Consider the following 23,726-nt stretch of genomic DNA (forward strand, 5'->3'; position numbering starts at 1 on the left):
AACCTTTTTGCTGTGAGGCGACAGTGCTAACCACTGCACCACAGTGCCGCCCAAATAAATGAGCCCTCAGCACTGACCGGGTAGATTCAGGAGCTGTTTCCACAGCGTCAGCATCTCTTTAGGACTCCGTCTGTGAACGAGCAGGACAGATCTGTACGCACAGGGATTCCCCCTGTCGGTCTCTGGGAGATCAAACGTTAAAAAGCCTGGGTGATGGTGGGGAGAGAGCCCGAGTCTGTGCAGGCACATTCCAAGATACACGTCATCGATAGGGAAAAGGCGAACCCTCTCGGACACCTCTCTCAGACGTAAAGCGAGTGAGACGGAATACACCACCCCTCCTCCGCCAGCGTAGGGTGGGTACGCGCCTTTGTAGAAACTTTCCGGTATGTAGTATTTCATGGATGGTTCGCGGTTGGGCATTGCGTTATTGATGACATCCCCAACAAACAAATCCATGTCCGTTTCATTTGTAAAGGCTCTCCACAGCTTGTGCTCCTCCCGCTGCTTGTGCAGGTAATCCAGGAGGGCATCCGTTCGAACGAAGACATCATCATCCCCTTTGAAGACGAAGGTGGCCGTGGGGCAGTATTGCTTTAGCCAACCCCAGAACAGCAGGTCCTTTAGGGTCAAATTAAAGAAGGCATCTCTGAAATCCCACTGTAGGATATCCCCATATTTCTGGTTCTCAAGCTCCAGGAGGTTTTTGAGGTCTGGGTGAGGGCCTGTACTTGAGTCCTGCCTTCCCAGCAGAAACACGATTCGCACTAGTCCGCCTTTCTTATTTGATTCCCCCTTCACCAGACCACTGCGGCCCCACGTTTCACGGATAGCCTGTCTGTTTTCAAAGTTCCCCACTTGAGATTTGACGGCCAAGAGGAGCATGAGGGAGTGTAGACCAAAGCTATTCCTCCCACACATACCAGGCTGATTGATAAGGAGGGGGTAGTCCCTGCAGTGCATTGACCTGATAAATGCCCTGATATGTTCTGGCAAGCTGTTTAAATCATGCACAAGAGGGACTGAACACTTGCGCAACGTGCAGTCAGAAAGACATTCATCCCCATTTTCTGATAAAACCTTTGCTTTCGGCTTTGTCATTCTCCCCGTCGTGTTTCCTCTTAGTATGGGATTGTGCTGACGGTCCCAAGCATGCTGCAGCTGGTTCCACAGCGCACTGTCTACCAGACGAAGGTTCCAGAAAGGGGCGACCGGGTGCGAGGCCAAAGTTGAAGAATTAGAAGAAATCCCAGGGGCAATGAAGTGGGTGGTTATTTTGGGAGGACTGTAGGAGATGGTGACGAATATGGAGACCATTATGTAAATCAGGAGGTGGCCTGTCATCATACAAGGCAGCAGGCACATGCACAGCAGTCTACTGTTGCATTTGCAGAATTTTCCCATTGCCTGCGCAGTACAAATCAGACACACAAATATGTAAGAAATTACATAATAATAGCACATGAAATATTATAATTACCCTCCCCTCTTTCGTAGAGCGCAGACCAGCAGTGACATGAGTCTACCTGAGATTTTATAGCAAACACTGCAGTCAACCCTCTGGAGTTTCTGTCTCCTTAGTGATGGTCCATTGAGGGTTATTATCTGTTCTTGTCTACACACTCAGAGCATCAACCTGTACCTACCTGGCAGTAGACACACAGCCCCTGTAGACACAGTGTGGAACATGTCATAAGAAATGAAGTGGATTAACTCAGTCTTTCTTTCTTTCTTTCTACACACACGGGAATATTGACTACCACAGTTGGTCAATAAACAAATAGCTTATGGTCTCTGTCAGGGAAATATACTATTTATATAAACCTGATACAGCAGAAACTTGTGACAAATGCTTGCAATTGTTTGCCAAAGCTAGTGAGTTCCCCTTACTAGGAAATAGGTTAAAACCGAAGCATTAAATTACTTACAAAAGAGTGAACTTTCCGACCGAGATAAAAGACTCAGTAACTTGGAGTGTCCACTTCTTGTTTTTGTCTTTTCATCCGGACTATTTATCGGCTCGTTTTAACGTGGCAGGTCCGTAGCGCACCGTTTCTGTCCATCACGGTGCGTCCTCTCAACCTGGGTTTCTGCCACAGCGAAGCAGCAGCTGAGCAACACGTCCCAGGTGAGGTACTCCTGTGTGCACCGAGCATGCGCCTCTTTGGCTGGAGACAAAAAACAAAACAAAAAAAAACATTCATGCAATTGGTGCACTACTATTTCCTACTGACAGATTGATTCCAGGCAATGATTTCTGAAAGAGCGATATTTTATTTGCATGTGCTGCAGGTGCATACTGCATTTGCATGATATAGCCAAATGGCCTGCTAAAAAAACGACCCAACCCACTGGTCATTTACATCACAATCATTACCCCAAACCCCAAAAAAAAACACTCGCAAAGTGCAGAGATTCATTGGCGGGAGAGGAAGTAAGTAGTAGTTTACTCGAGTAAAAGGAATAATACCAAACTGTGAAGATATTCCACTTCAAGAAAAAACTCCTGCTTTCAAAACTTCACTTAGGGAAAATGATGTAGGTATTAGCAGCACAATTTACTTAAGTAAAAAAAAATACTTATTCTGCCCTAAAATATTCCCTGGCAGTGTTTCACTATTAAATGTGATGTTTCTGAATTAATAATACTGCTGCATTCATGTGTACATTTAATTTGACTATTTTAAGGTTGAGCTAATTGCGCTATACTGTTGTTACTTTAATCTAGAGCAATGCATCGTATTCTAAAAGATAAACACGTGTTTGTGGCATCAGTGTCCTGTAAAATACAGATCTTCAAAAAGTCAACTTTCCATAAATTCTGAACAGCTCTGTTTTCAGCTTTGTGACATTCCCTAGCCAATCCACGTGGGTCTTTAAATTTAGCTAAAGAAGGAGGAGAATTTCCTCAAACTTCATCCTTTATCAGTTTATCAGAAACACGTAATGGAGTAAAAACGGACAAAATCTGCCTCTGAGATTTAGTGGAGTGGAAGTATAAAGCTGCATGAAATGGGCATACCTTGATTTGTACTCTAGTGTACTTAGTGTAACTAAATGCAGTTATATTCACTGTTGATTGGAAAGCTTGGATGTCATTTTATAGGGCCACCTCTGCATCTAGGCTATTATAGAGTGAATTAATGAATTACTATTTATATTTACATTAACTTTGATATATATAATGTTATATTTTAATAATATAATGTATGAATATCTTCAAGCATTTAAGATGATATATATATATATATATATACATAGAGAGAGAGAGAGAGAGAGAGAGAGATTTGTATTATGCAATTTTAAAAGAACAATCAAGGTACCCACTGATAAACATCGCCGACATACCTTCGTATGGTTCAGTCGTATGACGGACAGGGCCTCAAACCAATAGAACACACGTCTTGCAACAGGTTACCGGCCGAACACCCGAGTCTGTCCAATCACAAGAGAGAAGAGGCGGGGCTTTCCGGAGTCAAGCTACGTTCCCGTTTTTTTTTTTTTTTTTTTTGCGTGAAGCGATACATGTTTGGTTGAGCTTTGAATGAGGGGCCATCATCCCCGGCGGCTCGGAGGAAGGAAAATACAGTTTAAAGTCTCTCTGTGGAAGCGTTTCAAAATGAACAAACAGGCGTTTCCGACAGGCACCTGAGCGACCGCAAAGCGACGTTTCATCTCCCCGTCGGGTAAGTATGTATTTAAACAACGGGAGGGCTTTGATCCGCGAGCGACGAAACATGCAACAGACCTGTTTATGTGTCTGTGATACAAAGTAGCAAAGCGTGCTAGCGGATTTTTTTCATACTCTTTTTTTTTTTTTTTTTTTGGTGTTTTTCTTTTTTCTTTTTTGGAGGCGAGGGGAGGAGAGAGAGAGAGAGAGAGGGGGAGAGAGGGGAGACTATCAGTCGTTTCAAGACAAAAGAAACGCGAATAGCTTCACTGTGACTCGAGCTGACGGTAAATGACCCCCAGCGATGAAATAAAGTCGCTTTTCTTTTTTTTCTTTTCTTTTTTCTTTTTTTTTTGTGCGGCTCGTCAGTCTGCGTCCTTCTGGCTGGTTTGAATAGCCGCTAGTAGCGTTAGCTTATTCTTCACATCGTGTGTTGTGTTTACGGTCTTGGAAGAAAGTGACCTAAAAAACACACAGTTTCGCCCATTAAAAAAATAAAAATAAAAAATTTTAAAAAAAGACGAAACGTTGCAGACAAAATAACCTTGTTTATTTATTTTTTAAATTATTTTTTTTAACCCTCAAACCCCCCTCCCCCCCCCACGAGAGCTCGTGTCGGCGTTGTGAGATGTATTGTGATCATTTTATTAGCACCTTTTTTGTGTGTGTGTGTTTCTGGTTCCTTAACTTAGGATTTGAGATGTCTCTGTCCACTTTGAAGACTCCTACGCACGACAGCGTTTTTGTCCCCCGCTTGTTGTTGTTGTTGTTGTTTCAAGAAAAAAAAAAACCGTGATTTCGCCTCCTTTTGTGTCCCTGAAGCACTCGTTTACTGCACGTGCTTTGAAGCCGGACTCGACAGACCGCATGTCGCTGGATGAAATCAAAACAAATGCAGCTTACCTGGACTGCAAGTTGGTTTATTTTTTTTCAGAACATATAATCGGACTCGTTCTTCAAAGCCGTTCATACCGTACTGTTTAAGTGAACAGTCCGACGGGTCAGCCCGTGAATGTAATTCTCAGAAGGAGCTCGGACTGAGCTTGAGAAATAAATCTGCATCGATGAGGGTCTTATATTGGTTACTTATTGAAGTCCCGTCGATCGATAGTGCAGCTGACGCTAATCTAAAGGTATAGGAGTTCGTGTTTGGGCAAAACTGGGTCCGTGGAAGGAAAAAAAAAAAAAGATGTATTATCAAATTTCATTTCGAGTGTTTTATGTGAATTTCAGTCTTGTCTTGAGCACGTGTGCTTCCATCGATAGTCTGGAAAATGGATCTTGGTAATTGCACGAGAGCTATAATACGGGATAAGGTTACGTTTGCAAGTCGGAGCTCACATCACAGCTGTATGGTGTGGTGTGTGTGTGTGTGTGTGTGTGTGTGTGTGTGTGTGTGTGTGTGTGTGTGTGTGTGTGTGTGTGTAACTGGTCAATGCAGCCCCACATTTCACTAGTTGTTTGTAGTACTGTTGCTCGGGCCGGTATGGCCCTGAATTGCTCACCTGCCAAAATAGAGGTGTGGGTGGACTATCAGGTTGATAGACTGAAGGAGGGATTTGTGAGACTTAAAAGGTTAGCAGTTGGGTGAATGGGTCAACAGGTTTTTAGCTGAGTCTTAAGACCGTGCTACCGACTGGGGTTTAACACCGCTCGGGTTTCCTACGAAAGGGTGAACGCTGGTTTTGGTTGTCGGATTAAGCATAGATATTGACATAGATTTGCCACCCGCAATGTAATTTCCTCTCCTCTAAGTAAAAACAATGTTTGAACACGACTTTAAATTCTCAGGAGTTTTTTTTTATTAAAAGTGGCTCGCGTAAAGAAAGAAAACTAGAACAGGATTTGTGATCAGTTTTAGTGTAAATGGTGAAATGCAGTTAATGTTGCCTCTAATTATAACAAGTGTATGTTCTGCTTCATTTCACCGTCGCTGAAGTTTTCAGAACTTACTGTCTCATAAATGTGACATTTATTCAAAATTACACCATCTAATTTATCACAGTTTTTATATTTGTCCAAATTCTATATGGTATACCCAGTCCTTGCCGACTGTCAGTAAAGTGAGCAATAAAGTCTTCGTTAAACGATCCTGAAGTTAAAATGGCTTTGCCAACAGCAGAGCTTAATTTTGTTAATATAAGATAAGCTAAAGAGTGTATACATCAGAGTCTGACAGACGAGCGGTCACGCACCGTTTAAAAACTGTTTGCTGAATGTGTTGTGCGTTGACTGATAGTTGATACTTAAGGTGCTGTGTACAGTGGGAGGGTTCACAGCAGGGGGCTATGAGAGAAAGGATAATCATGGCTTTTGGCAAAAAACAAACTTTATATGTGGGCATAAATGACGTAATTGTTTCAAAAACTAATTTTATGCACTAAATTTGTTATCACATTTTGTGTCTTGTAATTGTCTTACTTTTTATGTACAAGTGTTGATGTGTGCTTTCTCTCCCTGTTTTTTTTTAATTTTTTTTTTTTAGGTTTCTTTGGATTTGCTCCTCTCTGCAGCTTTCTTTTCTGGTTTTCCACATTCCTCAGGACTCCTCAAGACCAATGCCTTAGTTTAGATAAAACATTACTTACAACCACACACATATATTCTGTTTAGAAAAAAACCCTCCAGTAGGAATTCCGACCCATCGCCGGTATCACCTTCTTTTCACTTTACGTCAATTTAGAGGGCCATCAGAACTCTCTTAAGGCCACAGTAAAATACACCAGCCACCATGTCCTCCATCCTTCCCTTCACTCCCCCCGTTGTGAAACGCCTCCTGGGGTGGAAGAAGACTCCAGCAGGGAGTGGAGGAGCGGGAGGAGGAATCGGAGGAGTTGGGGAGCAGAACGGCGGAGGACAGGAGGAGAAATGGTGTGAAAAAGCTGTGAAAAGTCTGGTGAAGAAGCTGAAGAAGACCGGACAGCTGGATGAGCTCGAGAAAGCCATCAGTACACAGAACAGCAACACAAAGTGTGTCACCATACCCAGGTAGGTGAGAGGAGGACACGCACGCAGCCTGTATTTCTATGTGTTTATGTCTGTTGTACGCACACACACACACACACACACAATAACTGGCACAACAGCTCTGCGTGTCAAGATATTTAGGTGAAGCGCACACAGTCTCGGCTACTAGTACACACAAACACTTGCACAAACAGCAAGTTTGTCATGTCCGACAAACAAAATACTTTCTCATATTTGAGAATCTGGAAGAGCAAAGTTAGTTCGATAAATGGCGAATTGATTATCCACACCGATCAAGTAATGGATTGTTTGAGCACAAACGCACTTTCACACAAAAAAAACACATCCGCAGGCAGCGCGTGTTGGTGCACCGCAACACCACCGCTTCTGATGAGCGCAGCGAGGCGTAGCAACACACATGGAAGTAAGAAGAAGGGTGACAGGCACGCGCAAACTTGCAGGAAGAAAAGTATTTGTTCTGCAACAGGGGGTCCACTTCCCTTTATATGCTGTGCCATAGGTTAGCAGGGCGGCAGAAGTGAAACCTGATTGGAGGAAACAGATGTCCACCACGATTAGACTTGAAATCCATTGAACTATATGCAGAGAACTCTCATCGTGCCCTCACACTGTACTCTATGCTGATCATGTCTGAAAGTGCAACAGGCTCTGGTCGTATCTACATTGTGGTACTTTGCACCTTTACTGTTCTGAACTGCTGAACCTTGTTTCTGTGTTTTCTTTCAGAGCCGTACATTGATAAGATGATTGTTGCAGTGATAATTTAAGGCTTACATATGAGCAATGCCATCCCAATAGCTTCCAATGTTTTGAGAGTTTATCACTGTTCTAATAGTTTCAGTGATGCATCAATAGTCTGCATCATCTTGACTTGACCGTGATTTAAATGTTCTTTGACGGAAGAAGCACCTGCTTCAAGGATCACGTTGAGTGGAACTGGAGATGCTTTTGTGTTTAACTGATGGCACAACAGCATGAGTGACTAATTGGATAAGTGTTTGTATCAGTACGCTGGATTGGCCACGTCAGCTAATGAGGTACTTGATTTCCCAAACGGTTCTGAAGATATTATCGCCGTGCACCTGTTTTTGGAACTAAAGCTGGAAAGCTTGCACATGCTATACTGGCATTTTGTAAACTAAAATATTTAAACAAAGAACCAAAGAAACGAGGCAGTTTAAATACCCGTTGGCCAAATACAGGTTAGAAGGGCTTTACTTGTGCCCTGCGGTTTGGTGCACACACCGTCCCACCTCATCACACAGACAGACATGAGGAACATTGAAGACGTTAAGAAAAAAAAATGGAAGACCAAGACTTAAGTCAAAGCAGCAGATGAAAAAAATCAAAATAAAATATGAATTTGTTTCTATTTAATATGTATAAGTTCAAACGCAGCGTGATGTCGGATGTCTGAAGATGTTGCTGTTAAGGACATCCTCTTATTATTAGAGAGTTATAGCCAGAGTTTCATACTCTGTGAAAACAGAACCTTGTTACATTAGATCTTCATCCTTGTAACAGAAAATAGACATTTCAAAGACACCCAACCCAAATGCACATACTTTGTGTAAAATTGTTTTCTTTTTGTGCACCCAAGCCTGCTCATACTGCACGCACATAGTCCAAATAGTTACTGTTCGTGTGTCTTTCAGTATAGCTTCAGTATGGTCCCATGTGTCACGTGATTCGGTGCTCATGTCCAGTCACCAGACCAGGTGAAACCTTATCATGACAAAAGTGGCAAAGTCAGGGGAGCCCTGCTCGAAGCATGTGATCAACGTCAGTCAAACCGCAGGGGATCAGCAGAAAGGGGAGATAACCAGGCTGCTCTGTGAAGATTTTATGAGCTTTCCTATTTAAATATTCTACGTAATGTTTTCTTTCCCCTCTTTCTGTCTCTATTGGTTTCCTTTTAATTGCATACTATGAATAATATAATAAATTCCTTCAGAGACTCCGATATTTCTCATACTCCACACCCTGAACTGGCATGTCACTAAAGGCTGCTACTCCTGATCACCAAATCTCCCCCCACCCCCACCCCAATGGAAAGCAAAACATCATTTTCATCTGACATCATAATGTGATGTACTCCAGGTGAATCTGGTGTGCGTGTGACGAGATGATCCGGAACTGCACTTGGATTTGCAGCATTTTTATTGCACACGCTTTGTGAAACAGGTGATGAGGTGACAAGAAATATAAACACGGCAGGTGTAGCGTTGGCAGACGGTGGTGCGCTGTGCTTGTTTACATTTCTGTCATCACGGAAAGGCTCACCTTCTACATCTAATGTGTAATATTATCAGATGACGAGGTTCTCAGTGGGTGGACACTTTCTCAGCAATGCACTCCGCTCAGATTTCTGGCTGAAGTCGGACAGATCTAATCACGTTACAGTTTGAATGCAGGTCGTGTAGATCTGCCTCTCCCACGGATACGCTACATCAAATAATGTATCTTGATATCAAAGAATTGAAATAGCGCTTCGTCAAGTGAGCACAGCAACACATTAGAGTCGCTTGTACACTAGTAGGTCCCGGTGTGTACTGCAAGTGAGTGTTGTGTAAATAAAGTATGAAGCAGGGCAGGGCTAGAATAACATGAAAGCTCAAATGAGTCGCGCAAACATTTGGCGGATATTTACTCGAGGTGACATTGTGGCATAAATTACAACATGTGGTTATATACTGGGTAGTAAACAGTAGACTAGAAATTGGCTTGATTGTTGAGGAACCGGTAGGACGTTGGAGCGTAGATGAGAAACGAGGAGAGCTCCTGTTAATGGAACAAGTGCGGCTAAAGGAAAAATAAAAGGGATTAGAAGGGCAGCAGGAGAACCATGTGAGGCTGATGCCAGACTTCTCTGTTTCTTCACACTCAGGAATTTAGGTTAGATAGTAGCTTCTGAACTGGCGCTGCTGATAAGGTCATGATGGGTCTTGTAAGACATTTACTTGATTGTCGCTCCTGTCCTCAGCTAGTAACTATTCAACTTGTGTCGTTTCAACTTCATTAGAAGTCTCCTGCTTTGCGTTGTGTCACTTCTTATCTTTGACGTTTATGCTGAGTCAGTATGTGGAGAGGACGGTCGTGAATTCGCAAATACTTGAAAATAGACAATAAGGTGCTTTTCCACACCTTATTGCTTATTTCCGCTGCTTTTCTGAATTGATAACAATAAAAACACCTATTTTTGTTTTGTTTTACTAAAAGAAACAACCTGTTGGGTGTTTGGCTGTGTAAGATTTTCGAGGCCATCATTTTTCCTGGATTGATGGTGTTCTGGCAGGAATCCCTACATATTGAGGGCAAACCGGCCATGAAGGGCAGGATGCTTTTTTAGTTTTCAGTAGATAGCATATCAGGCTCCTGATGAGTAGATCACTTCCCTTTGTCTAAGATAATGTGCTCTGGCTTTGGTCTTGTAGATGTCTTGTTTGGGAGGGTGGGGGTTGGGTGGAGGATGTCTGAAGGATGTCTGCAGGATTGTGATGAGATAGCAGGTGTAGGACTTTGTAGATTGCTGTTTGAGTGGCGGTAGGAAATGTGTCAGGGAAAGGAATGGGTGGCTTCTCCAGTGGTGATGGAAATCTGAGATAACGGTTTCATCACATTAAAAACAGTTTACATCATGTCTGGGTGGAGATATTCTTGTACAGTTTTGCACATTTTCAAATTGAAGTCATAAGTTGTCTAAATTACAACTTTAGCCTTTTAGGTTTCACCCAGAGTGATTTACAGGTGATGACGCTCAAGAGTCCTGCTCAGACAGGGAGCTCCTGACTGACAGCACACTGATTGTACTCTTGACCTTCAAGTGAGAAAGGAGGAGGACAGAAGATGATCTACATCAGGAGATTGTACACTTGGAACTCGTAGTTGTAGAAGCTGAGTACTCTGACAAGTGTTGAGATAGAAAATCTTGGAGAGACAAGCATGACACTCACTTTGTTCTTATCAGTAAACAAAATCCTCTCTCTCTCTCTCTCTCTCTCTCTCTCTCTCTCTCTCTCTCTCTCTCTCTCTCTCTCTCTCTCTCTCTCTCTCTCTTCTCTCCTCTCTCTCTTGCTCCTCTCTCTCTCCCTCTCTCTCTCTCTCTCTCTCTCTCTCTCGCTCCTCTCTCTCTTCTCTCCTCTCTCTCTCTCTCTCTCTCTCTCTCTCTCTCCTCTCTCTCTTCTCTCCTCTCTCTCTCTCTCTCTCTCTTCTCCTCTCTCTCTCTCTCTCTCTCTCTCTCTCTCTCTCCCCCTTCCTCTTCCTCTTCCCCTTCCCCTTCCTCTTCCTCTTCCTCATCCTCCTCTCTGCTTTAAGCTACATAAATTGAAACCAAGTGATTTTATCTGCCCAAGTAGAAGCTGTGTATGTAAACCATTGTGGTTTACTGGTTCTGATGAGACTCCTGTGGGAAGTGGAGCAAAAGTTAAACGTTTTAAAACTAAAACATGTCGGTGTGGATGTAGCCTACTAGCTATCTAAATTTGGTCCTGATGACAAGGTGTTTTTGTTGCTAGATACTACCGAGTAAATTTGGTTGCTACCATAAAAGTGTGGAGGTTTGCTACCTAACCCCAGTCTAAAGACTGGATTATCTTTAAACAACCAAGACCAGCTAAAACTTAGTGAAACCTTCTTTTGTTTGTTTGTTTTAAAAAGCTTCAGCATGGATGTACAAATGTCGTAAAGACAAACGAAAGTGCTTTGTGGAGGAGACTAACTGTCTCCTTGCACTCTAGTCTACTATTGTTGGCGTTGTGCTTGACGTTGGCACTGGTTTTACTGGTAAAGTGAAGACATACACAGACATACACAGTAATGACATGGCCCTGTAGCCCGTGGAAAAGCAAACCGGTTCTTCGAAGTTCCAAATGCCGACCTGGCATGAACATCATCCCAGAAACCAGAACCGGATTCTCTCGGTGGTAACAGGGTATCAGTAGAGCTTTACAGGACAAGTTAGCAACAGTCGGGATGTGTGCGTTCTCCAGTCAAACACACCTCGTCTGTATGTGCATACACATGACTGTTTTTTCTGTTGTCACGTGACACATATTGTGTGTTCTTTAGTCCTCATTCACATACCATTGTTGTGTAGATGTATATATTTCATGTGAAACTTCTTTTCTTCACATCACACCTGTCATGTCTTAGAAATAATATGCAGAAATTTTGTGGATGTGTGCTTTAGATATTATTTACAGGGCCTTATTTATTAACCTGAAAGCCCAATAAAGAAGTAAAACAATTCGACATGTCTATTATGTCAGCACTTCGAAGAAGCTGCCAAGTGTTGCGTTTGCTTCAGCAAAAATCACATTCGACTACAAAATATTAGAGCCATTACATTTGTCTAATTTGATGATGATAATAATTGTTTGCGCATCTCATTTTCTGAGATCTATGAAATGTTTTATTTGGATAAATCTTGGTATCATCTTTCATATAAATGTTGTAACAACCCTCCACTGTTCAATCCCCTCCAGCCTTCTGCATCACCTGATTGCACCACATCGTTATTTGTTGGATTTGGATTTGTCGCACAATCATCTGTCATCCAGTTAGTCTCTTACTGGGAAGCCGAGGAGTTTGGATCTCTTCCCTTTCTTCATGCCATTAAGAGACCAACTGTACATATTTGTGATTTCATCCTACTAATTTGGAATGGAACACCTCATGTTTACCATCTGTTTTGCTTTTATTTTTTTTTTATCCTTTTTGCACATGTCTTTGTGTGTGTGTGTGTGTGTGTGTGTGTGTGTGTGTGTGTGTGTGTGTGTGTGTGTGTGTGTGTGTGTGTGTGCGGGGGCATGTCTTCTGTGTGTGTGTGTGTGTGTGTGTGTGTGTGTGTGTGTGTGTGTGTGTTTGTGTGTCTGTAGCAATTGCTCAGACCTTTGGGGTCTAGGCTCAGGCCACACGATAGAGCAGTGGGACTCCACAGGCATGTACGGCTACCCTGACCACAGCAGGTGAATACACTCGCATACGCACAAATACACAATGAGCGACAATCAGCATACATCCATTCATTTCCTTCATTAGTAACCATCTGTCTTTCTGCAGTCTACAGTATCAGTGCACAGTGATACGTCTGACCATGTCTGTTCATTGAAATCATTAAAAGACTTTTAGACTGTCTGTAATGTAATCATCAATTATTCTACAACCTTATCAACACTTTTTCTAATACGAGCAAAAAGGAAATAATGCGTGTATTTTAGTGAAAGTATGATGTATATTAGATGTGGACAAATAAGTGGATTCAGGAATATATGACGGATGCTCACTGTTTTTTATTTACTGTTGAGCAAGGTTAGTCAATTATATATTTTTTTATTGATAAAGGATCAGAAAAGATTAAAGTTTTGTTCTGTTTCTGAAATGTAGAAATTTAAGAGATCACTCTGACTGTGGATCTATAGAACTGGGATGAGGATTCTTGTAAAATAAGGGTTCGTCTATAGAACAGAACCAGTGTCCTTAATTCCACTGGTTTGTGTCTTTCCTTAGCGACTCTCGTTTTCTTTTATAATTCGATATTATCTCGGCGCACACCATCCGCAAACTCAAGAAAGCACAAACCTTTAGGAATTTCTCACTTCTTCTAGTCTACCATCAAGAAGTGGGCACATCATTGAGCTATTAGCCATCTTCTCTCTCTCTCTCTCTCTCTCTCTCTCGCTCTCTCTCCACCCTCTCAGGTCGCTGGACGGGCGTCTTCAGGTTTCTCATCGCAAGGGCCTGCCCCACGTCATCTACTGCCGCCTGTGGAGATGGCCTGACCTTCACAGCCACCATGAGCTGAGGGCCATCGACACCTGCCAGTATGCATTCAACCTCAAGAAAGATGAAGTGTGTGTCAATCCCTACCATTACCAGAGAGTGGAGACCCCTGGTGAGGATCCTTCACAATTGTGTGTCGTTTTGTGAAATAGTATTTGCTCTGTCTGTGAGTCTTGCTGGCTGCGGTCCTCAAGGTGTCCTCCAACAAGTCTATAATCACGGTGGTCAGTTTTCGATCTTGGATCTAAATCTCCTTCTCCACACTAAAATGGATATTTTGAAAAACAATCATTTTTCTCTACATCGTGGCCTCTTCTCCACAACCAAGTGCTGTTCTCGGTCAATAAAACGGCAGTTTGTTTTTTTTCTTTTCAAAACACCCTCTAAAGTTTAGATTATTATTTTTTTTTTTTTTAATTTATTAAACATCCCATTTCTGTGTATCAGTGTGGATATTTAAAATGAAGCAATTGGGGGAAATGATGACCTCACAATTCAACTCACGCAGGCCCATCGTAGCTCAGTGTATTGAGCGTGTGCCCCACATAACGATAACGACAGTTGTGGATATATCCTGGTTTCTTTACGTTTGCCTCGCACTAGCAATTCCAAGTTTACAACTTGGCTCATTATTTATTCATTTATAGTTGTTTTTAAAACAAAACTGCTAAAAGAAAACCAGCTCACTGAAGCTCAGAATATTCTTCTCTGGAATTTGAGTTTCGTTGATGTCGATTATTGGCCCGGCACGCTTATTTGAGCGTTTGTAGTGGTTTTTGTGTTCGTGTATGTATGTATGGAGATTTTGCAGTGAACAAGGTCGAAATGTGGGTTTCCATGTGTTTGTTATAGGCAGAATGTAGTTGCAAATATGTACTTGATGGACAAAATGGTATTGACCCTTTGTAAACGATGCACCCTTTGTCTTCAGTGCTCCCTCCGGTGTTGGTGCCGCGCCACACGGAGATTCTGACAGAGCTTCCACCTCTAGACGACTTTACAAACTCCATCCCGGAAAACACCAACTTCCCTGCAGGCATTGACCCTCCTAATAACTATATACCAGGTCTGTATACGGGGCAGGAAATACAACTCTTATTTCCAAAGTAATTTTTTTTCATTAACTTCCAACTAAATTTGTTTCGAATGTGGAAAGAACTGACCTCTCCGGGGCGAAGGGGTTTGCTGCTGGTCGAGTACAGGTTTTCCGCAGTGCATGTTGTTGTACATGCATAACTTACAATCACACACAAGGACCCGAGTTCAGTTCATTCTCAGGATATGAAGCTGCGGCTTGTTTGAACTGTGCTCTTATATTGTATGTGTTTTTTTTTACAGACACTCCTCCACCTGGTTACATGAGTGAAGATGGAGAAACCAGTGACCAGCAGATGAATCAAAGTATGGAATCAGGTAGCTTTGTTGAGTGTCGAGGTAGTTTATGGGCTGCTGTGTATCTCACTGCCTGGAAAAAGACAATATAGATATCCCGGAAGATCCGTCTTGACACCTGAATGTGTGGATTATTTTATTTTATGCTGACAAGCATACATCACCGCCGCAGTGAATGTATTTATTCTAAATAGTATCGGTAACATGAAGCGGCACAGTTAACAAAACCTGTATATCAAATGAAGAGCAGATTACAATAACGTGTTATGTGTTTTTTCTTTCAGGCTCACCAGCAGAAATGTCACCGAGCACCCTGTCGCCTGTCAGTCATGGCCTGGGTAAGACTACTCTGTTTTGATTTCTTCATCGGTTTTCTTCAGTCATAACAAATCATGATAGAGTTCTGGAAAGTTAAAACACGACTGGGTCTTCCTCAGGCTTTTGCCTATGTGTTATAGACTCAAGGTAGTTCTATTTATATTAAAACTGTACATTAGGGAAATGTCACATTGAAAATTAAAATCCTGTCCAGAAATTAAAGCATAAAAAAAGCTTTAATTTGGGAGCCAGAAACATGGAGGCAGCTCGAGATTTCAAAAGACAAACATGTCAAATATTTCCTCGCCGATTTCTTTTCAGACCTTCAGCCGGTCACCTACAGCGAACCAGCTTTCTGGTGCTCTATAGCCTACTACGAGCTGAACCAGCGGGTTGGAGAGACGTTCCACGCCTCGCAGCCGTCTCTGACCGTCGACGGCTTCACCGACCCCTCCAACTCTGAGCGCTTCTGTTTAGGGCTTCTCAGCAACGTCAACAGGAACGCAACTGTTGAAATGACAAGGAGACATATAGGTATGTCGCATGCACATAAACGCTCAGTAGTTTATCACTTATTATGTGTACAAAAGGTTAAAAGGATTGTTACAGTGGAGGTGTTGCAGCGCTCCTTTACAGCATGATGTGGCAACAGCAGTAAGAGTATCTTGACAGAGCGGGCAACTTATAGAGAGGCTCTGAGATGTGAACATTTTTACAAATAAAAATCTATCGATACATACACACTGTTCTAAAAAAAAAAAAAAAAATTACAATTAGAAAATAAAATATGATTTAAAATATAAAAATTATATATTTTCTATCGTTCTAAATTGGTGATTGTAACTGCAGCACTTGCGTAAATTGAGTTTGATCTTTTATCTCTTCACATTATTCTTCTGTTTCTTCTTGTGCAGGTCGCGGAGTGAGGTTGTATTACATCGGTGGGGAGGTGTTCGCCGAGTGCCTCAGCGACAGTGCCATTTTTGTCCAGAGTCCCAACTGCAACCAGCGATACGGCTGGCACCCTGCAACAGTCTGCAAGATACCACCAGGTTCACACACACACACACACACACACACCATTTCTTCATCTTTATTGAGCCAAGTAGTTGTTTTGCCACTGATCTATAAAACCTCTCTTCTGGTTTGCTAACAAGATGTATTGCAGTGTTAATGTTTATGTTAAAAAGTGGATCGAGACCAGGCTCTAACTTTTATATGGGGGCATTGATTAGTATGAGAGGAGCAATAACCGCCAAACAAAACTGTAGCTGTTGATACGTAATGGCTCATCTACATGATGATAATAGTCCTGACTGATATACAAAACATGACTTTCCTTTCACCTGATATTGATGAAGTGAAGCTTGAGGAAAGACACTAAGAGCCTCTACAATGGGACAGTTTCCTCAGACACTCACCCACACACTGACTCATCTGTACCCATGTAACTTTGAACATTTCATTCATGGCCAAATGAGCAGCGTGAACAGGATCATTACTGAGGCACAGAAACGTAACACAAGGATCTCTTCGTCGCTCAGGCGTCGGACTTGTCAGCCTCGTGGAGGATAATCACCAACATGCGACACGCCCACACCTCACCATGCCTCTGCTTGGTGTTTTTAAATTACGTTCGCAGTAGTGCCGAAGTGAAACCACCAATTTTGTAGCCACCGGTTTTAGAAATACACATGGTGGCGCAGTAATTTGTAATTAACTTTGGCTTTCTTTCTGTAAAACATCTGTATATATTCAAATTTGAACACATCGGACTTAATCAGGAATAAAACAAAAAGTACTTGAGCCACTTGCATGGACTGTATTGTCCGAGAAGGGAGAAGATGCTTTGATTTAACTCTTTCTTGTGGGGATGACGAGTCTCTTCCTCATGCTTGTCTCTCTTTTTTTTTTTTTTAAGGCTGTAATCTGAAGATATTTAACAACCAGGAGTTTGCGGCTCTGCTGGCCCAGTCGGTCAATCAGGGCTTCGAGGCAGTATACCAACTCACCAGGATGTGCACCATCAGAATGAGCTTCGTCAAGGGCTGGGGAGCAGAGTACAGGTGTGTTACGCAGTCATCCATAATTAACAAGGGGGGGGGGGGGCTGTAAGGTGCCCATCAGACGAGGGAGTTGCACAGTTGAATTCACTGGTGTGTCCTTGTGAAACAAGTTCATGCTGAAAGCGTGGCGACACAGTGACTGCTTCTGGGCTGTGCAATTTCTACTCAGGGCTGTGTTTATTTTTTGATTGTTGCAAAAGGCATATGAAAAGAAAAGCTGCAATGTCATAGCTTTTCATCTGCCAAAGTAGGGTTATCTTAAATTGCATGGGGCGAAACCTCTAATCTGATATTGCTCTGCACAAGATGGTTTCTGAAATGTGGCAATCAATTTGTATCCAATTTAGTTTGCCTTTGTGTGCAAACCACTTATTGTGTGTGTTGTTGTTTTTTTTTTTTTTTTACTTTGTTCTAAAATTGTTGCACATGTTGTGACTCATAACAGCATCTATCTGGTTCTGGGTCCTGGGAGTCTGAAGTCTATCATTTCTTTGTTGGATTGTAATTTTGGTGTTGTATGAATCAGAGGTTATTCAAGTTTCTTTTATTTTTATTTTTTTTAATTCACTCTAACATGGTTGGGTGTAAAGGCATCAGTTCTTTATGCCTACGGCTGCTCTGTGCAGCTCCAAAATGGCAGCAGGAGGCACTTTTTTAAAAGCTTCGCAATGACATTTAAGGAACTGCGCTGTCAGACACGCTGTCCGACCACGTCGAAATTAAAACACGTTTGTAGTCGAAGGCAGAGTAAAAAGCTGACCGTTATACAGAAAGGAAGAATGTGATCGTCTCTCCAGGAAGACATCCGTAACGCTGCATTTGGTTGTCACAAATATTTGTGAGAAATTAAAATAAAACCCGAGAGCTACAGAGAAGTTCAGTCCTTGGTTCCATTCTCACTTCTGTACAAATGACACAACTAACTTGCAAAGTTCACTCTTCAAAAATCTGCGTTGTACTTTTCCTGCATTGAGGTTTGAGAAAGTTTGAAAAGAGTTTAGTTTCAAATTTAAACGAACCCTCCTACATTGACACTGTCCCGACAGGTTGGCGTATATATTACAATTTACATGGTGTGTGCTATTGAAGCCGTTTTTATTTTACCTTAAGATTTGAAATCGCCACATCCTGTGCACATACAACTTCATTATGACGTGATTTCACTTGGAAAGCAATCTGGCAGGCAGATATATGAAACATCAGGATGGGATTCTACTCTGGCTGCCCCACTGTTATTTACATATAAATACAGATGTTACCTCACATCTGTACATCGACATTTTTGTGTGATCACTTGAACAGTAATAGGTTTGTTTGAGCTTCATGCTCTCATCTGCACCGCACGTGTACGAGCTCCCCTCTAGTCATCCTTTTGTTGTAAAAATGTCAGAGGTTACAGAGCATTTGTCTGTATCTCTTGTCACTCCGTCCGTCCGTCCGTCCGGCAAACATCTGTTCTGCTCCTGGCTCCACTATGTGTTGTCCCCTCTCAGGAGCCAGACGGCAGCGTTTGTGGGGGTGTTTTGGCTTGTTCTCAGTGGCCAGGGTTAAGCCGCTGTGTAGCCTGTCTGGTTAGCGGTCGGTGTCCCTGCTGTGGAGTCGGGGCCAAGCCTGGCTGGACCACAGAGCAGTCAGCTGTGTTTGATCCTCTGGTCCAACCCGGGCAATGCCAGCTCCCGCTCACTTTTTATTAATTTGTTGTTCATCACAAAAAAACAAAAAAAAACCATCCTCCTTCTTGTATTAGGGTAATACCGTTTCTCATATTTAATTAATACCGATATATCAGTTCTTCTGGGGTTGTGACTATCTTTATAATCAATTAGATTCATACCATGTGCCACTTAAATATTCTGTTTTTTTTTTGTTCTTATCTTTATTCTGTGTTTTATTCCTCCAGACGTCAGACTGTAACCAGCACCCCCTGTTGGATTGAGCTGCATCTCAACGGCCCCCTCCAGTGGCTGGATAAGGTGTTGACCCAAATGGGTTCACCCTCAGTGCGCTGCTCCAGCATGTCCTAAACGGAGTCCTGCTGCAGCCGTAGCAGTCAAACTGACATTTCACAGTGTTTTAACAGTATGTCCTAAAGAAGACCACCACCATGCAGTCTTAAGTGATGAACTAACAACATTTTAAAAACAAAACAACAGAGAGAAAAATAAAAAAATAATACTACACCATGGACCCGGAGGGTGAGAGAAAGACATAAATGGACAACAGTGGAATGTTAACAGTGATGTCACAGTGGACTTGGATATCCGGCTGACAATGTAGTTGTCATCGAGCGAGTAATTGAAACCACCCTGCAATATCAACACGACGAGAGAGCGACGTGACGACGGACCGGCCGCTGACGGAGCTCCGTTGCCCTCCTCAGTGACACAACAACAGCGGTTTCGGCGGATGGAGCATGTGACCTTGTAATTTACGGGACGGTCTGTCCAACCACTCGCTCGGCTTGCCTCTTCACTACCTATTTACCACAGCACAAACTTTTGATCCACTGTCAGTATTTCCGTTTACACGAGGCTGACCAACAGCAGTACTGCCACTCCGGGCTTACGTTCAACCAAAGTCAACTTCACGCCTGGACAGGATTCTTTTTTCTTTCCTTTCTTTCTTGGTTTTGGTGACCAAACAAGTGTTCCATTTTATCCGAGCTGTTCCTCCCCGTCACCCCTCTTCTCCACAGACCTGCCGACGCTGGGCCGCACGGATCTTCAGCTATTGAAGGGCTGAGCACCGGGAGAACAAGTCTTTCAAATGAATCCGACATGCCCCGACTTCACACGCACAGACGCGCTGTTGCAGTGGACACGCCGTCATCTCCTCCGTTGCTCCAGTTCAACCGAGAGGGTGCAGTGGATCAAAGAACCGAAACCGTGAGGAGTGTTCTTCTTAACATGCATGTGGTCTGTGACGACCAAGCACAGATAATTGGAAGGAAGAAGTTTGAGAAATTGCCAGAGCAAGAGCCGCATTCAGATCGGCCCCCTTCATGTTCGTAAAGCCCGACGGTTTGTTCTCACTCCGTTTACCCTCTGCATGCTCTCGCTCTCTCGCTCTCTCTCTTCACATTCTCTTCAGTACAGTTTTGTTATAGTTAACATCCACTCGTTTATGAGGAGGAGCTCCATGTAGGACTTGAAGATACACAGGGTTAAACTGCAATGCTTCAATGTGGCCTCCTTCTGTCTGAACGACATAAAAAAAAAAGAAACCCGTTTCACAGGTGTAAGAAAATGCACAAGTCTCTCGTAATGCTTGGACTGATGCACACATTTCCAATTATTGACCTTTTATCGATAGGAAAAGTCCTGCAGTGTGGGACTTTAATTGCTTCTTTACTGTACTTGCACTACCCCAAATTATGCACCCTTAAGAAAGTTGCCTTTGATGTAAAATACAGCAAGAATATGCTTTGAATTGTACAGATAGGAATGTCGAAAAGACCAATACAAGCCAAGATAATTACAAATAAGAATTCCCCATATAATAGAATAATCATTGTAAAGCTTTTGGTCCCTAAATGATCCGAATTGGCTCCATTCATTTGTTTTAATTAGGATTTCTGATCCGTGAAGCCAGCTGGTACCCACATTGGTATTTTAGAGTCCAAATCTTTTCAGAGTATTTAAGCTTTAAATATTCAGCAAGCTAGTTATACAACACCGTTGTTATTTTCTTTACACAATCTTTTAGCTACATTTTTGTATTTTTCATGTATTTTTTTATATATAAATATATTTAAAATCTTCAAAGCTTTCTTCCTTTTTATTCCAATTCAATATTTTTTTTATTTTTTTTAGAATATACCCTCTGTTGAAATTATAACAGCTTGATGACGATTTGTGATATATGTAGCATAGAATGCAACACTTTCACCGAATTTACCACTGAAGACAGTTCCTTAGATTTAAACGTGTGCTCAGTGACCGACAAATAATCCTCTCCACCATCCTCATTTGGATACAAAAAAAAATATTCTTTAAGCTGTTAGATATGTTGACTTTCTTGCCTTATTGTTACTCATATTTTTTTTTTTTTTTTTAGCTCCGGGGGTGTGACCAAAGACCGAGTGCAGGTTTTGCATTTTATTGGCGTAATCTTAATATTTAAATTAGCCTCTTTTTTTTTTTTTTTTTTTTCCCCCCCGAGGTTTGGTTCGATGAATTCTGTAGCTCTACAAATGAAGACAAACATTTCACAGTGACGTAGCGCCGTCATTGGAAAATGAAGCCGTTTAAAATGACCGACTTTATGGACGCTGGGATATAATCCGGCAGCGGGGTGTACAGTATTATGTTTCAGTGTTACAGCTGTTGCTGTAAATTCAGACGGCTCCGACGCAAGAAGGTGAATTTGTTGAATTCCGTCTTACTCTACCAAACCTGGGACATTCCAGTTCACGGTGTGAAAAGCTGCAGACGATTTCAGCGCTGCAGCGGTTTGACTTTCAGAGCTCACCATGTTTGTACACTGTTCATTTACTGTGAGTGGGTTTACATGCACCCGGGATATTATATCCCAGCTGAGACCTCTGTGCTGCCGAGTGTGTTCCAGCATCGAATACAGAAGCAGAATGTTACCGTGAAAACTGCGATTGTAATCGGGACATCCAAAAAAAAAAAAAAAAATACACTGAAGTCATTATCTTGGCTCATATTTTTACATTCCAGCTCTCCTGCTTCCAAGTTCTCCTGACAGAAGGCGCCGTGGTTGTCGGTGTGCGTGTAAACACATTCACTCTTTGTGTTTGTTTATTCTCTATTAACAAATGATTTAAAAAAAAAAAAAAAGAACAAAATCAAATGTTAATGAAGTTTTAGTTTTTCGTATAAGGGCTGAGACAAGAAGTTCAGAAATCCTGGTGATTAATCAGACATATTTTTCAGCATCCTGCAGGAAACTTTTCAAGATTAGATGGATGACATTTTCTCCCCAGGAGGAGATGTACTTTGCACAGAAAGGTTGACACATGAAAACTCTCCAAACAAACTGCCCGTCTTTATCTTGGTTTGAGCCGAGCTAAATCGTGAACGATACTTTCTTTTAGGAGAAAAAACAACAACAACAAAAACAACATTTTCACCATTCATCTATCTAATATTCACTTTCAACCAGACTTAAACCAGCCAAATGCAGTGATGTTTGTCTATACATGTTATCTATCTGTCCAACTGTCTTGTATTTTTGCTGGCCTGTCATATTTTCTTTTTCTTTTATTTGGGAACAAATGTCGACCGGACTTCCAAAAGTCCAGCCAATGTTTTCACATCCTCAAACAAAAAAAGGAAGTGTTTCCTTCTTTAGGTCGTTGCGTCTTTGCTACCCCACATGTTTATTCTATGCAGTGGCATCAAGTTGTTTGGACTGTACACTCTAAAACGGTTCCCCATTTGGAAATGTACACGGTTTCTTTGCTGACATGCCGTTTTGTGCACATTGCCAGGATCCAGCAAAAAGCCTTCGCATCTACCTTTTTTTTTTTTTTTTTTTCTTGAAATGGAGTGCCACCTAACAATGTGCCCTCAAACCAACTCTTCTCATGAGGTTTCATGAAGGCGACTTCAACACATTCTGAAGGTCCACATTCCTATTTACAGATCACATTGTATGTATTTTTATTTTGTATTTTTTTTCCCTTATTGTGATGACAATTGTGTATCCCCAAATAAGCCTCTCTCTGGTCAATCCAATAAGAAGGTTGCTTTTTGGAGAAAGTGAAGTTTCTACATGTCACTCGTGATGTTCTATGATGTTATATAGTTGTACGTTTTCTTTTACCATACATACTGTTCCTTTTGCTTGCTATCAACAGAGCATATTCCATTAGACAACAGTCTGTTAGGATTTCTATCTTCTTCAAACACTGATGATCTTCATAGGCTTTCCAACTATCCTCCCACTTCTTATAGTGTACACTAATAAAGCTGTTTTAATTCAGTCGTGTCTTGTGTTGAATGGCTGGATATGAAATAATTTGAGGTTTTTTTTTTGATGTCGTGTAATAAACATAACCTAAGACACGAGTCGTAGATGACGCATAATACATAAAAATGTTACGACACTTCCTCGGCTTTTATGCAAGTATTACCAATAACCATACAGCCTTACAGTCACACTCATTCCTAGATTATAGCAGATAGCTTGGGAGGAATTGTGATAAAAAAAAAATAATACTGACATCAAGTCTTCCGAGATTCGTAACACTACTCCCATATCTGTTTTGAAAATAAATTAGCTGCCGTTAAAGAGTTTAGCTCAAAATCTTCAATTTAATTGACGTCCTTGTTTGTGGAAAATATTCCCTTGCTCACTTTTCACAGTCAACAAAACAAATCGCAAACATTAGTTTAATGTCTCGGTCTGTCTGGTGATGTTTTATATCAGTGTTGTTTCAGACTTACCAACGGTGGGCGGGGCTTATTCATCGGCTGAGGACAGGAACAGGTGCGGTCCTAAAGATTGCTTTAAGTACTGTAGCGTGGAGGACAGGGCACAGGGGG

General features: G+C 41.9%; 2 protein-coding genes across 6 annotated transcripts in view; one reads left to right on the forward strand and one right to left on the reverse strand.

Annotated features, from left to right (window-relative positions):
* smad2 (SMAD family member 2) overlaps nt 1-23,163 on the forward strand; it is a 353,957-nt gene extending 330,794 nt beyond the window's left edge. Inside the window, exons 1-11 of one of the 5 annotated variants that reach the window (XM_069704478.1) lie at nt 3,526-3,686; nt 6,156-6,658; nt 12,535-12,624; nt 13,357-13,550; nt 14,370-14,504; nt 14,777-14,851; nt 15,115-15,168; nt 15,470-15,682; nt 16,063-16,200; nt 17,070-17,214; nt 19,115-23,163. In XM_069704478.1, coding sequence (XP_069560579.1) covers nt 6,402-6,658; nt 12,535-12,624; nt 13,357-13,550; nt 14,370-14,504; nt 14,777-14,851; nt 15,115-15,168; nt 15,470-15,682; nt 16,063-16,200; nt 17,070-17,214; nt 19,115-19,238 — 1,425 coding nt within the window. In that variant the 5' untranslated portion in view covers nt 3,526-3,686; nt 6,156-6,401 and the 3' untranslated portion in view covers nt 19,239-23,163. Of the gene's footprint in view, nt 1-3,525; nt 3,687-3,871; nt 3,958-6,155; nt 6,659-12,534; nt 12,625-13,356; nt 13,551-14,369; nt 14,505-14,776; nt 14,852-15,114; nt 15,169-15,469; nt 15,683-16,062; nt 16,201-17,069; nt 17,215-19,114 lie in introns of those variants that run through there. The other 4 variants (XM_069704503.1, XM_069704486.1, XM_069704495.1 and 1 more) reach the window with 4 other exon arrangements.
* Nucleotides 67-1,404, reverse strand: LOC138624373 (N-acetyllactosaminide beta-1,3-N-acetylglucosaminyltransferase 2). The gene has a single exon (XM_069704542.1). The coding sequence runs from the start codon at nt 1,402-1,404 to the stop codon at nt 67-69; it is 1,338 nt and encodes a 445-aa protein (XP_069560643.1).
* Nucleotides 23,164-23,726: the final 563 nt, after the last annotated feature.

Source organism: Brachyistius frenatus, unplaced genomic scaffold (assembly GCF_029030835.1).
Source record: "Brachyistius frenatus isolate BFR_SWC_R1_liver_20210118 unplaced genomic scaffold, ASM2903083v1 Contig_3, whole genome shotgun sequence".
In the NCBI taxonomy this organism is placed as follows: Eukaryota; Metazoa; Chordata; class Actinopteri; family Embiotocidae; genus Brachyistius; species Brachyistius frenatus.

What these genes read in the sequence shown, in the direction of transcription:
- LOC138624373 (XM_069704542.1), bottom strand. Translation starts at nt 1,404, where the DNA reads ATGGGAAAATTCTGCAAATGCAACAGTAGACTGCTGTGCATGTGCCTG.